The sequence below is a fragment of the Megascapheus bottae genome, chromosome 3 (genome assembly GCF_031878675.1).
Source record: "Megascapheus bottae isolate mThoBot1 chromosome 3, mThoBot2.hap1, whole genome shotgun sequence".
NCBI classification, from domain to species: domain Eukaryota; kingdom Metazoa; phylum Chordata; class Mammalia; order Rodentia; family Geomyidae; genus Megascapheus; species Megascapheus bottae.
Window position 1 is genome coordinate 64,023,254 of NC_143511.1, and position 14,768 is coordinate 64,038,021.

The window sequence follows — 14,768 nt, forward strand, 5'->3', positions numbered from 1 at the left end:
TACCTTAGTGATATCATTTCTGTATTAATGATTTCTTCATTCTAGTTTACCCATCTAGAATGTAGATTCCTCTCTTTACTGCCTAGTAAGATCCACCTTTCCAAGAAACCTTCCCATCTGCTACGTACTTCATCAGGCAAGATCAGGGAGCCACCTCCAAAATATGGAATAGATATAGAGAGATCAATATCATAGATAGATAGATAGACAGACAGACAGATAGGCAGGAAAACATCAATACATACTATCCTAGAATATTTCTTCAAGAGTGTATGTTCTTTGAGAATAGGTTGTATGTATCATTTATTTCTGGTTTCAAACATCATACAAAATGAGTGTTTAGAAAAATGTCAAGGTGGTATGATAGGTGTTTTGACCTTAAACTGAGAAGAAAAAAATAAAACAAGTATCTTCCTCTTTCTACTGCCAATGTTCATCATTTTGTACTGGACACATTAGAAAGTCTCCCAACTGGGCTTCCACTCTCTTAATTTTTTCACCTTTTTTTTTTTTTTTGCCAGTCCTGGGGCTTGAACCCAGGAGTTGAGCACTGTCCTTGGGCTTTCTCAAGGATAGAGCTCTACCACTTGAGCCACAGCACCACTTCCAGCTTTTTTCTATGGTATGTGGTACTAAAGAATCAAACCCAGGTCCTCGTGCATGCTAGAAAAGCACTCTACCAGTAGGCAAAACTCCCAGCCCAGTTTTCTCACCTTTCGACTCCATGTCAGTCAATGTGTTCTTCAAACTACAGTTTTGGTTTCCTTTCTGAATCTACAATCTTAATTATGACAGCTACTACCTTCCCCATAGTCTCAACTCCTTTTAATAGGTCCATAGTGATCTTACTCTGTGTGTGTGTGTGTGTGTGTGTGTGCACGCGCGCGTGAGCACACTGGTTCTGGAGCTGGAACTCAGGGTCTGGGTGCTGTCCCTGAGCTTTTTTTTGCTCATAGTTTAGCACTCTACCACTTGAACCATAGCTCCACTGGCAACCTTTTTGTGGTTAATTGTGGGTAAGAATCTCACAGACTGTCTTGCCCAGCATGACTTTGAACCGTGATCTGTGCATCTCAGTCTCCTGAGCAGCTAGGATTACAAGGATGAGCCACTAGCACCCGGTTCCACAATGATCTTGAGAAAGACACCTACTTGCTGGTTCTTCCTTCTTTCCCTTCCTCCATTCTTCCTCTCCTGTCCCCCTTCTTCGTTCACTCTTTCTCAGGCAAGTACTGTACCATTTGACTCAACCCCTCCCCCATCCCAGCCCTTCTACTTTAGTTGTTTTTCAGATAGAGTTCATGCATTTTGCCCTGGCCAAGCTCTGAGGGAAGGTCTCCTATCTACCTCTGCCTCCCCATGAACTGTGCTGGGTTAGAGCCCAGGGCCACATGCATGCTAGGCAAGGCTGTGTGACAGAATTACTGCTTGGAGCCTCACTGCTGCTTTTGACACTTATTATGTCTGAAAATTATTACTAATCCAACCTTATAAGGCTGAGTATTTAGCAGTGGAGTACCTTAAAGACCACTGTGAGCAATGCGAAGGTTCGCTGGGAATGGAGCACTGGTCAAATAGTATAGTTCTCTTTGCTGGTTTTTCCCTCCATCTAGCTCTGGCTATTCAAGTTGGATGGATGGAATTTGTAGCTAGCTTTTAAGTGACTTTGTAGATAGAGACAAAAATATGTATTAACGAACCTGGGAAACCAACTGCCCAAGGATAAGTAATTCTACTTTCCTAGAATAATCAATTTACTTTTAGCCTGCATTTAATTACCAAGCATTTTATATGGCAACTGGTTTATGGAATCGATTCATGCAAGCTCCTTTCTGAAGAGCCAACAGTAAACACAGTTCTGTGTTCATCCAGGAACATTCCACAATACTGAAGCTGAGGAGAGTTCTCAGAGTTTGACTCAAATATATGCTTTGCCTGAAATCCCTTCCGATCAAAATGCTGCAGAATCATGGGAAAGCTTGGAAGCGGTATGTTACAAATCATTATTATTATTATTATTATCATCATCATCATCATCATCATCATCATCACTATTATTATTTTGTAAAGCTAAGGCATAAAACTATTTCCTTCTCTTTCTCTTTAAGGACTTGATTGAACTTAGCCAACTGGTCACTGACTTCTCTCTCCTCGTGAATGTAAGTATTTAACTGTTTGGGTCTCAAAACAATTAAGTTACTAAAATGAGAAACTTCAATCCATTCCTATGTTTTTGATTCTAATTTTAATAGAAGTTATAATGTTAAGATTGGTATTGAACCATAGATAAAGTCTTCACTCATCACACTCGCTGTCAGTGCAGAGTCTTAATAAGCACCAGGTTAGAGTGAGATGCTTGGCGTTGGTGGTGTGACAGGGGTGGGTAGAAAAATGCGAGGCCCACAGTATGCTTTTAGGGACTCTACAGTGAGTGGGTGGAGGTTAGCTTGGATGTTTGAAACTGAATTTTCAAGTATGAGAACTATATGCAAGTAAAAGTATGAAGTATCATCAACTCCAGGAAGAAACATTTCATCCCAACGGCTAAAGACACGATTCATGAGGTGGGAAGCACTAACTTCACAGAAGTAGGTAGAATTTTCAAAGGGCTTGAAAAATGAATAAATGTTCTCAGTGAGGGATAGGGGGAGCATTTCGGAACAGTTACACAAAGACATTCATTGAGCAGGAAGCATCCAAGGACAATGCCCAGGAGTTCAAGCCCCAGGAATGACGAAAAAAGAAAAAAATTCCTTCATCATACCATTTCAGAACTGAAGTGGGAAAAAACTTAAGAGGCCACTCTGTCTGGGAATGTGGCTTAGTGGTAGAGTACTTGCCCAGCACGCATAAAGCCCTGGGTTCAAATTCTCAGTGGCACTGTGGCTCAGGTGGTAAACCAATAGCTTTGAACACAGAGAGGCTAAGGGACAGAGCCCAAGCTCTGAGTTCAAGCCCCAGAACCAGCATAATCATGTCATTATCACCATCTCACCACTCTCCTCTTTGCTCTACCTTATCAAATACATGACAGTTAGCTTCTTTTTAGCAGTTGTGCTTCAGGGACATATGATACTTCCAGTATCCCACTTAAAGTTCTAAGTCTTAGAAGTTCCTACTTATGCAAACTCTGCTCTAGTATAACCTCTCTTGGTATTATGGCCCTGACTGAACAAGTTTTTGTTTGTTTTTATTCCACGCAAAAAGTTCACAGGATTTTGGGCCGGGAGTTTGGCCTAGTGGTTAAAGTGCTTGCCTAGCATGCATGAAGACCCGGGTTCGATTCCTCAGTACCACATACATAGAAAAAAGCTGGAAGTGGTGCTGAGGCTCAAGTGGTAGAGCTCTAGCCTTGAGAAAGTCCAAGGACAGTGCTCAGGCCCTGAGCTCAAGCCCAGGACTGGCAAAAAAAAAAAAAAAAAAAAAAAGTTCACAGGCTTTCGTTGGTCTCTGAGGGGCACTTGGTTCTCTTACAGTCTTCCTTAGCTCTTTAGTAGTAGCCCCTTAATTGGATTATGTTCTAGTTTGTAATACTTTCTTGAAACAAAAATTGGATGCAGTAAAGTATTTCTGATGTGTCTAAATCATATGAAACAAAATATTAGAAATCTGTGAATTAGGTTTTTATAGAATCCATCCATATATTTACATAGAGCAAAAAAAAACGATTAGTTCAATCACTGTAATTAATGTTCTCTGCATCTAATACACTTTATAAAATGGATGCATAGCTACACATATATTCATGTATACAAATATATACATTTTGCCAAAAGCCATTGTCTGTACACCAAAATGTGTCTTAATATAAGTTGTTTTAAAACAGACTAGATAGGTACAAAATTCTTCTAAAGACCAATACATTTCCCATCTAGGGCGATGAGAGGAAAGTTAAACATTGATAGAATGAACAATTGCAGTTCAATAATGCAACATAAGCAGCTTCTAACCTCATGTAAGGAGGATCCCAGCAGGAAGGCTCTGACTAGCCTCATAACTATACAAATGTCCTATTTATTATATTCCATGCAAGGCTATGATGCAGCATCCTATCTGGCAAAGGTTCACAGGAGAATCTGATTATTATTCTCATGGTGGCTGAGTTCTCACGGCCACATGGCTAAGGACTCACAGAAGCTCCATTTAGGTACAGAATGACCTGGAACATGACTGGAGTGACCACATCCTCTTGTCACGTGGACATGGTAATTCCTCATCAAGGGAAGCATGAATTTCAGGAGCACTTTATGTACATGGCGCCATGCTAAGCCCTATGAGAACCAGATAATAGTATCGAAAGAACCTATCACATAGTGCTGGTGGTTGCACAACATCACAAGTGTGCTTAATTCTGCTAGATCATATGTTTGCAAGTGGTTAAAATACTAATTGTGTATGCCATTTACCATAATGAAATGGACTTACAAAGCTACTGAGAGAACATTAATGGCCCGGTAACTTAACACATTAACACTGACAGGCAGCCAGCTTCCCTTGCCCGTAGCCTTATCTTGTCAGGTGTTCTTTCTTTGCAGCCCTCCCTGTGCTGTGACATCATGTCACCCTAGCTGCTGCTCCCCCTGTGACATCTTCCCTTGTTCCCTATGGGTCTTGAAAACCAATTGTCCTCTGGACCCATTAAAAACTAGATTAGGTCCGCCTTTCCACTCACTGCCTCAGGGACCTTCGGCATGTTCTTTGACAGCAGTGAGTGCTGAGAAACCCACTGAGAGGCTGCCTGAGCAGAAACACAGCTTCGCCTCTGCCCTCCACCATTCCCCACTGCTTTCCTGCCTTCGTCCTCTTGGTTTCCTCACAACTCCTTACATAGAATTTGATTTGAGCCATCACCATTACGTCAAGCATATATTAGGATTGGCATTCTGCCGTCCCTTCTTCACTACCGGCACCTGAGGATGGCACCAACTTACCTACCTTGCTTAGTTCTTACTCCTTATAATCCTACCTCTGACTCAATTCTTTAATGTTTGAACTTATTTCTGAGCTTTTCTGTGTATGTGACTACATGTGATTAAGGTTGGACTTTAGGTGAGAGTGAAGGGAAAGTTCTAGCACTGTTTTAATGAAACACATAGGTTTCTTTTTCTTTTTCTTCTTGCCAGTCCTGGGGACTGAACTCGGGGTGTGGGCACTGTCCTTGAGCTTTCTCAAGGCTAGCACTTTACTACTTGAGTCACAGTACCACTTCTGGCATATTCTGTGTATGGTGGTATCAAAGAATCAAACCCAGGGCTGTGTGCATGTTAGGCAAGCACTCTGCCACTAGGCCACCCTCCTGGCCCAAAACACATAGGTTTCTAAGAAAATTAGTAAGATTATATAACTATTTCTCCATGGAAAACATTATTATTGATGTTGATTGATCTTGATTCCCATCAAGAGTGTGCTACTTTTCAGGCCAATATGGGCACCTAAATCAATATCCCTTAAAAATAAATATCATAGACATATGTTTAGAGTCCTGAGAATTTCTTTTTTTTTAAAAAAGATCTCTTTGGAGAAACTCTACAATATCCCTCATGGCTTAGCCCATTGCTAAAGAGAAGCTGAGTAGGAAATAAGTGTGGGATCTGTTAGCTGAAATGTTTTTTTCTTGTTCTCAAATGAAATGGTGATTGGAATTAAAGAGTGTTAGGTCTGCTGAAGATGTGAAGACTCAACTTGAACCTTTTCACACTCATTGTAGAAGGTTGCATTTATGTGGAACCCAAGAGAGAATCTTCCTTTGTTTTTTGTTTTGTTTTGTTTTTATGCATATTAAAACTAGTTGGCCCACCGATTGCAATGATTAGTACATGGGTTTATTTAAAATGAGTGCCTTTAACTGTATGTAAATTCTAAGTAAAGTTTATTTAAAAATGGAAATATGTGGGACCAGGAGGGTGGCCTAGTTGTAGAGTGCTTCCCTAGCATGTACAAAGCTCTGGGTTTGATTCCTTGGTACCACATACTCAGAAAAAGCCGGGAGTGGTGCTGTGGCTCAAGTGGCAGAGCGCTGGCCTTGAGAAAGTCCAAGGACAGTACTCAGGCCCTGAGTTCAAGCCCCAAGACTGGCACATACACACACACACACACACACACACACACACACACACACACACACACACACACACACACACACACACACACGAAATGCATGGCAAGGAAGGCAACCATATCCCTGGCAACGTTAGAGCAGAGGTTCAGTGAGCACTGCGAGGACACACAGTGTGGCTTCACAGAGAGTAGACTATCACCCCCAGCCTCGGCCTTCCTCCCACAGACCTCCCAGCAGTGCCAGCAGCTGTAAGGCAGCCACGTGGGTGGGGCTGGTGTGATCAGGACACTATTAACACGCCTTGTGTGAAGTGCCATATCTCAACTTACCACAGCACAATGATTTCACAGTCGCTCAGACCATCTTGTAATCTGATTCTCACAACATAGCAATTTATGTGTATGGGATCAAGAGCATTTTACTCTTAAAAGTAAATTTGCTTGTTTTTAACAAAATCTTCCAAGGAGGTTAGTTAGGTTTTTTAGGTTGTTTGATTTTGCTTTCCTTTTTTTTTTTTTCCTCCCTGTCAAACCCAACATGACAAGTAAATGCTTATTTGTACTTCTTTTTTTTTTCCTCCTGGAAAGTAGATTCATCTGGAGAATGTGATGTGATGTGATGTGATGTGGGGTGTGTGTGTGTGTGTGTGTGTGTGTGTGTGTGTGTGTGAATGAATTTCAGTGTGCGAGACTTTTTGTTCCAAAGGTGCCACCCTTTTATTACTCACAATGACGCGCCCCTCCTTTTTTCATGAAAGCGAATATGTACTTTGGACATGGTTTATCAGATGCTATTAATGAACCACTATTAAGATGGCAGGGCCGAGGTCCCGGCCCTGATGACAGGAATTAGAAGAGTGTGTGCTGTTTCCCTGTTGCGAAGCAGCAGGAGCACTCACTCGTAATTCCGTTGCATCTAGTCCCAGCAGGAGAAGATTGACAGCATCGCCGACCACGTCAACAGTGCTGCTGTGAATGTTGAAGAGGGAACCAAAAACTTGGGGAAGGTAAGATTCTGCCCCTGCTGACAAATCAATGCTGCTTTGGCTCCCAGGAATCTCCAGTATTAACCCAATTGATCTGCTCTCATCGGTGTGGAGGGAACCAGCAATTAAGGAAATAAGGAAGAATGACATAGGTAGTGCAAGAAATCAATGGTTGTAATATTCTCTCGGACACATTCTATCAGGAGGAAAAAGTTGTTTTTTTTCAAGGAGCATGAGCATAAATCCACCTTACCTCCAGTCTAAGACGTTCAGCGTTCCAAGGTGCGAGGATCTGGCCAGGCAAAAGTGTAGGGACACGCCAGCACAGGTAGAACATGTGGGTTTAACCCCAGGTTTAAACCCTAGCAAGGAGTGATGGAGACTGCATCAAAGCCTTGATGGCAGCTTTAATGGTTGCTAAAACTGCTTAAATAAATCAGCTAGCTATAATGAGCGACTTGATTGTTTGGCAAATAAAATCAATATATAGCCGTCTACTCTGGGTAGCTGCTTTCTGTAAGTTCTGAAGATCTGGAGCAGTTGTGATACCTGTGGAATCCTCTTCTCCTCCAGCCCCCCTCCCCCGCCCCATACAATCTCTAAGGTTAATTATGTACCAAGAGTTAAAGAGGCATTGCCAGGAATAATGAGAGGAAAACGCACATCACCACAGGCAGACAGTCTCAACTCAATTTCTAAATTGAATTTTTTTTTCCTTTTTCTACAGGCTGCAAAATACAAGCTGGCAGCCCTGCCTGTGGCAGGTGCGCTCATTGGAGGAGTGGTGGGGGGTCCCATTGGCCTCCTTGCAGGCTTCAAAGTGGCAGGAATTGCAGCTGCACTTGGTGGTGGGGTGCTGGGTTTCACAGGTGGGAAATTGATACAGAGGAGGAAACAGAAAATGATGGAGAAGCTCACTTCCAGCTGTCCGGACCTCCCCAGCCAAACTGACAAAAAATGCAGCTAAAACCCAACTTCAGCCCTGTTGGTGCCAGTGGATCTATCTCTCCTAGCAGGCACTCTGCTGCTGCTGGATGCTTCCTCACCTTTGGACACCATGTGTCAAGACCGTAGCTGTAGATGCCCAGGTGGAGAGGGGGGAGTTGATGGAGGAGTTAGAGACAGAGGAGCCTGAGATGGAGGTGTAAAATGTCTGTTGGGTCAAGCTTAAAGACTGCCAAAGAGCAAATTGTCTGCCTGGAGGTGTGAAAACAGAACCTATGTCTAAGGACTGAAGATGTGCAGAAAGGAATTGGTGGCCACGGGGCCTCGTGTCTGTAGATGTGTCGGGTTGGTGGAGGAATGGCGAGGCATCCAGGAGCCATGCTGTCAGGCAGGGAATTGTGACCCAGCACCAGGCACAGGGCAGCCTGGCCGTGGCCACTTGGTGTAGCCAATCGCAACTGGTCCAACTGTGTTTTCCGGGGAAGGAGATGAATGTGTAAGGAAACGGCAAGGGAGGCCGGCTTCTCTTTCCGTGTCTCCAGCACTGGCTTCTTTTCCGAATTCTTTCTTGGCCTTCTGTAAATAAAGAGCACAGAACCAACCCCAGTGTGGGAGACTCATGAAGCCCATGGGCCAGCTCACTGCCAGCTTCTTCCCCACACCTCAAAGCTCCAGTGCCCCTCATCTTCTCTCCTTTGATTTCTAAGCTGCTCTTCGTGTCATGGGTGAGGACTTTTCTCATAATCTGCCATTTTGTTTACTATCATTGCTCAGCCCTGCCTGGAGCCAGGAAGGAAGGAACTTTCCAGCCATTTCCAATACTGTTAGGATTGAAAAGCATGGAGGATGGGGACAAAGTGAGGCCACACCGTGGGTCCTTGTTGGTTTCGGGGTGGGGGGAGCTGGTCCAGTACCTGCCTTCCAGGGGTCTCTGCCTTTCAGTCTTCTCAGATGGTGTTAGGGGAGCTCAGAACTAGCCTTCTACCTCATCGCAGCTGCTGCCATGCTCTCCCCTGCCTTCTTCACTTCTGTGCGTGCATCCCTTGCCTGCCCCAGCTGCTCTTCCTCCCTGACCATGGCGCCATGCTTACCTTCTCACACTAGATGAAGGCCAGCCAACACGCAGACCCCATAAAGGACTTGTGGTGCTTTTGACAGCAGGCATGGTTTAGTCCAACCCTAGGACTAGAGGTTTTGTGTGTGAGCCAGACTTGGGACTTGAACTGAGGGCTTAAACATTGTCTCTAAGCTTTGTGCTCAAGACCAGCACTTCTACCACTTGAGTCACAGCTCCCGTTCAAGCTCTTTGGTGGCAGATAAATGGAGATAAAGATTTTCACCAACTTTATTGCCCTGGCTGGCTTTGCAGCAGAATCCCTAGCTCTCAGCCTCCTGAGTGGCTGGGATTAGAGGTGTGAGTCACTGGTGTCCAGCTTTCTACTTGAATTTTAAAGAAAGAATTTAAGGTAACAGGCAGCCTCTCTGTATCCCCCGTCAGTGAGAACAGGAAGGAACCACTTGTGTTTGCCTTATCTCACCCTCTTCTGAGGTCACTGGCAGCCTCTTCCCCAGGAGTCAAGGTTCATCAGGGGACTGACTGACACTTTCAGCATTTTTGCCACTGCATAGTACTCTACTCTGCTTTCCCCAAATGGCCATGCTGTAGGCATGGTGCCTTAGCAGTGGAGTGGCGGGGCTCATGAGGATGGAGCGAGGAAGGAAGCCTGGATTTCAAGCTCACATTCTGTTCAGGATTTCTCATTTTTATTGAACAGTGTGGGAGCGCATGGTATGTAGTTCCTCTTTTGGCATTCTTTGCACCATAATGTTGATGCGATTCCAGCAACCTTCATGGCGAGGCAAGTTACAGTCCTTTGAAAAATTTTATAACTTGGAGTATTTTTTAAATTACACTTCATTACCTCATAGCAGAGACAAATAGTTAAATTTTGTTAGAAATTGCTAGAAGTATTTAACTATAAATGATATGCCTGTAAAGCATAAAGTGCTTTGTAGTTCAATTAGTAATTACATCACAAAAACTGATCTTAAAATTGAATGTACTGCCCTATCTTCTCACTTCATATTTTATTTTTATTGTGACTTTGTAGATGTATATTTGCATAATGGCAGCACTCCTGAAGACTTTTTGCATGTAATAATCTGAGGTTTTTTTCAGATTATTATTAGAGCAGAGGCTGAAAATTTAGGTATAATGCACAATAAGAAATGCACATAAAAACAGCATCTGCGCCATGTAGTGGGATCTTCCATCCTGAGCCACATGTCCTGATGGTTTTATTGTTTGAAGATATCGTTGTTCGTTTCCACCTATTACATTGATTTCATAAAATCAGCTCGTGACTCTGCTTACCTAAACATGTATATGCAAGTATTTAGATGAAGCTAGCAATAGTAGTGCCATGATATGAGCCTTAAAGGCAATCAAAGTCATTAAGGTCCCAGAGAATGGCTACAACAAGTAACTAAGTTGCTTTCATATTCTGCAAATGGATTTCAGCCTTTATTTGCAGAGAATTAGCAATAGGTTGGTGTTGGGCTGTAAGGAGATGTTAAACTACAGAAAATGCCCAGTTCTGCTTTGACACAAAATTGAGGTATGTCACAAGTCTGCCTTGCTCACATTCTGTAAGGCAAGCTTTGAATCACATGTGCTGCTCATTTCCCCTCTCCTTAACCAAATGTCCAGCAGCCTCAGTTATTGTGCTGGGGTTTGAACTCAGTGCTGGGGCAAACCTTCTGCTACTTGAGTCACACCTTTATAATCTCACTCATTTTTGCCCACACTAGCCTTGAACATGATCTCCCCATCTCTGCCTTCTAAGTAGCTGGGATTACAAGTGTGAGCCATCACACCTGGCCTCCAAATTTTTCACAGTAGATGTCACAGAAGGATGTAGTGCTGAATTTGGTCCTCATAGTATAAATTAGAGAATCTTTGTCCTAGCAACACACATAGTTATATCCATAGGTTATCATTGTTTCATAGTGCTTTTCATATAGTCATAAACATAATGCTTTGAGGAACAACTCTTTCATAACTCATAGAATTTCTTAGCATCCTTTGGAGGCTATCTGAGGGAAGGTCTAGACTTTTCAATTCAAGGATTACTGAGAACACTTTGAAAGATTTTCTTTTGGAATTGCCTCCAAATTTGCCTGCAAATAAGAAAGGCTGTGCTAGTCACAGACCCCAGTACCCTGCCTTGTGACCACTCTTCCTTTCTCGTCTGCTGCTGGCTTAGCTCCCCAGTCCACACAGGAGCCAGCCACCTAACAGTGCGGGAAAGCAGGTGTGGCCAGTTCTGGCCATTGCTGACCCGTGCTTCCAAGCCAGATTTGAGCAATAAACTCATGCTGTGCCACCAGGCTCCAGGCCCATGTACCTCCTCCTGAGAACTGCTGGCCTATCTTCAAGTGCCCAACTGTTTGGCTAAATATCATGCAGCAGAGGTGGAGAAAACTCGTAACATAAATGTGTAACCTACATTTTCCACCTAAGAAAGTACAGAAACCGAATGTTGCTTTGTGTTTTAACCTTACACGGAAAGGGGATTCTCGGGGCTCTCTGCCCTTCCTTGCTGCCTTGTGACATCTTTAGGAGGAGAAGAGGCACAAAGCCTCTCCTGTAATACAGCACATTTTCTCACAAGCAGAATGCTGCTGTGGCTTTGGGGCTATTAGGAATGGTGGATGATGTTCTTAAGTAGTCAAGAGGCCTAGAAAAAGGGAGGACATGCCCCCTCTGGCTTAGATTTCTTTCAAGGTTTCACATTCTGTTTGTGGTTTTTATTAACACCGTGTTTCTAGCAAGGGGCGCTCACTTTATATTCATTAATTTGACACCCTTTCCAGGGGACATTCCTAGAGCATTATAATCAATGGTAAAAAAAAAAATCCGTTGTCTACATTGCCACCCTCAAAAATTATTGTGACAAAGATACATCTGTGCGATATTAATGAAGCACACACACACAAAAGATTAAAAAGACGTCCAAGATAAATGATTTGCCAGGACCACTGAGCTAGTTTGTGCAAGATCTCTAGGGTTACAACCGTGGAATAGTTTAGGAGAACAAATCCTTAAAATCATTTCATTGCATTTGTGTGAGGCTGCATCAAGTCATGTGCTGAGGCTGGGGGGTCAGTCAGCTCAGCTTCAAGACTGCAAATCAGGCAAAAAGGAATTCCCCTTTCCCTGGAAGAAATAGCCTTCGGTTACTCAACCTTCAAAGCCACACTCACTCTGTTTCTCATGTAGCTGATGCCAAAGCATGAGGCTCCCCTATCACAGCAGGAATCCTCAGACCTTGCTGACCTTGCAGTGTCTGAGAAGAATATTCAATAATACTTTCCCCACACACATATATTAAAGCTCTTATGAAATATGAAAGATGGTTCACTTCTGTTTAAACACTAAAATGTCTTCCATTCTTATGGTTAAACCTTTGGTGTTAAAGGTCAGCACAAGAAAAGGCTCCTAATGACTCATTTGCAGACTCCAATGATGACTGAACTCCTCTGTCATTTATTCTGTTGCTAAGTGGTGCTTGAATAAGAAAACATGCAATAAAGTCACTTAAGCAGATACCAATTGAATTCCTGTGTGTGTTGCATGATACTATATTGCATAGAAAGATATCAGACTTCAACATTTGCTGGATCTTTATTCTAGATAGAAGAAACTACCCTAGGAAGCCATGCATTTGCCCCAAAGCAGGTTAAGTCACAACAAAATACTGTGGCATGAAGAGGAATGAATAAATAAGTGGCTACAACTGAAGAGACTACATGAAGAAACTCTTGGGAGCCCAAAACCAACTTTAAGCAAACAAGACCCAGGGTAATTCCATTCTCCCACATTGGTGATTGACAAAAATCATCAGTTGAGATTTGCAGACCAGCTAGCTGAGTCCATTGAAATTTCTGTGATAGCTTCCTGTCCTTAATTTAAGTGTCCACATATATAACATCAGAGATTCCCTGAGCATTCATTATCAAGTTGTTGGGAATACAGTTAGTTTTTACCCTTCTGGTTTTGTTTTGTTCTACGTTCTTTATAACCTACATTCACAGGGCAATAGGAAGGGGTTAGATAAGCTCCCAACTCAGAAGCCATGGAACCATAGGGTTGGGGTGGCTTGGGCACTGAGGGGTAAATAGGTGGCTTTGTGGACCAGGGAGGTATTTGAGCAAAGCCTAGGAAAGATGCCTCATTGAAAAGGGGCAGTGGGTTCAAGTAGAAGAACTGCAGGCAAAAAAAAATAACTACTGAATTAAGAAGAAACCAAGGACATAATTAAATGTGGCAAAATGATGAAGCTGATTGGATGGAAATACAGGGTAAGGTCATTGTATCTACTTAAAATATATTAATTCAGCCAGATGTGGTGGCTCACATCTGTAATCCTTGCTACTCAGGAATCTAAGATCTGAGGATCATGGTTCAATGCAAGCCTGGGGACTAAAGTCCCCGAGACTCTTATCTCCAATTAACCACCAGAAAATCAGAAGTGGCACTGTGGCTCAAGGGGTAGGGTAGTAGCCTTGAGCTGAAGAGCTCAGGGACAGTACCTACGCCCAGAGTTCAATCTCCACAACTGACAAAAAAAATTCTTTAAAGGAGGCATTGTTTTGCTTTGTATCAGATGAAAGCAGATAAAACCCTTGAGTGTCTAGTTTTGCTCTTGTTACCAAAGAACTAATAAATTTCAAATTTGCTTGAATTCTTGCTTGATTGGGTCTTTGTCTTCCTTTTCCACCAGTAAGAAATGATTTGTTGGGGCTGGGAGTTTGGCCTAGTAGTAGAGTGCTCTCCTAGCATACATGAAGCCCTGGGTTCGATTCCTCAGTACCATATACACAGAAAAGGCCAGAAATGGTGCTGTGGCTCAAGTGGTAGAGCGCTAGCCTTGAGAAAAACTCAAGGACAGTGCTCAGGCCCAGGGTTGAAGCCCCTGGACTGTCCCTTTCCCCCCACCCCCACAAAAAAGGAAATGAGTTGTTTGCCAGGTATGGTGGCTCATGCCTGTAATCCTAGCTACTCAGGAGGCTGAGATATGAGGATCATGGTTTAAAGCCAACGTGGGCACTAAAAATTTTGTGAGACTCTTATCTCCAATTAATCACCAGAAAAGGAGAAGTGACCCTGTGATTACAGGGGTATGGTGGTAGCCTTGAGCTGAAGAGCTCAGGGACAATGCCCAGCCCTAGAATTCAAGTCCCACAATTCCCTCCTTCCCCCTCCCCCCGCAAAATGATTTGTCACCCAGGGCTGGTGGCTTATGCCTGTAATCCTAGCTACTCAACAGGCTATCTGAGGACTGAGGTTCAAAGCTAGTCTGGGCAGGAAAGCCTGTAAGACTCTGCTCACCACTACTGTGGCTCAATGTGGGTAGAGTACTAGCGTTAAGCTCTTAGGGATAGTGCCCAGGTCCTCCCCCTCCATAAGTGACACAAAATCTTAACCTATTTGTGAGATCCTCTGTACAATATTGATGCCCATCCTCTACTACTCCTTTCATAAATATTTTCTGGTAACCCACTGACAAACACCATGAAACTTATCTTTATATCCAAGACTTCCATCATCCAGTTTTCCATCTTCATGAAATTCTGTGGCTCCCATTTTCCTTTGTGGGTGATTCCTTCATTGGTGGTAATTGGGTCTCTCCAATGAGATTGTATGCTTCTTTCAGGTCTGGGATCATCTTATCAGCTTCTTGGAATATTCATTTATTAGCATGCAGTAAAGTGATG

At 43.2% G+C, this 14,768-nt stretch overlaps 1 protein-coding gene and 1 non-coding gene across 4 annotated transcripts in view; both read left to right on the plus strand.

The window, feature by feature from the left end:
• The window catches only part of Stx17 (syntaxin 17), a 47,489-nt gene extending 36,807 nt beyond the window's left edge, over positions 1 to 10,682 (plus strand). For all 3 annotated transcript variants that reach the window (XM_090330321.1, XM_090330320.1, XM_090330319.1), the window contains 4 exons: positions 1,873 to 1,988; positions 2,109 to 2,159; positions 6,978 to 7,064; positions 7,771 to 10,682. In XM_090330321.1, coding sequence (XP_090186447.1) covers positions 1,873 to 1,988; positions 2,109 to 2,159; positions 6,978 to 7,064; positions 7,771 to 8,010 — 494 coding nt within the window. In that variant the 3' untranslated portion in view covers positions 8,011 to 10,682. The remainder of the gene's footprint in view (positions 1 to 1,872; positions 1,989 to 2,108; positions 2,160 to 6,977; positions 7,065 to 7,770) is intronic.
• On the plus strand, positions 10,339 to 10,469 carry LOC150065687 (small nucleolar RNA SNORA33). Its single transcript, XR_016535046.1, has one exon. It is a non-coding gene; the product is annotated as a small nucleolar RNA SNORA33 (small nucleolar RNA).
• Positions 10,683 to 14,768: the final 4,086 nt, after the last annotated feature.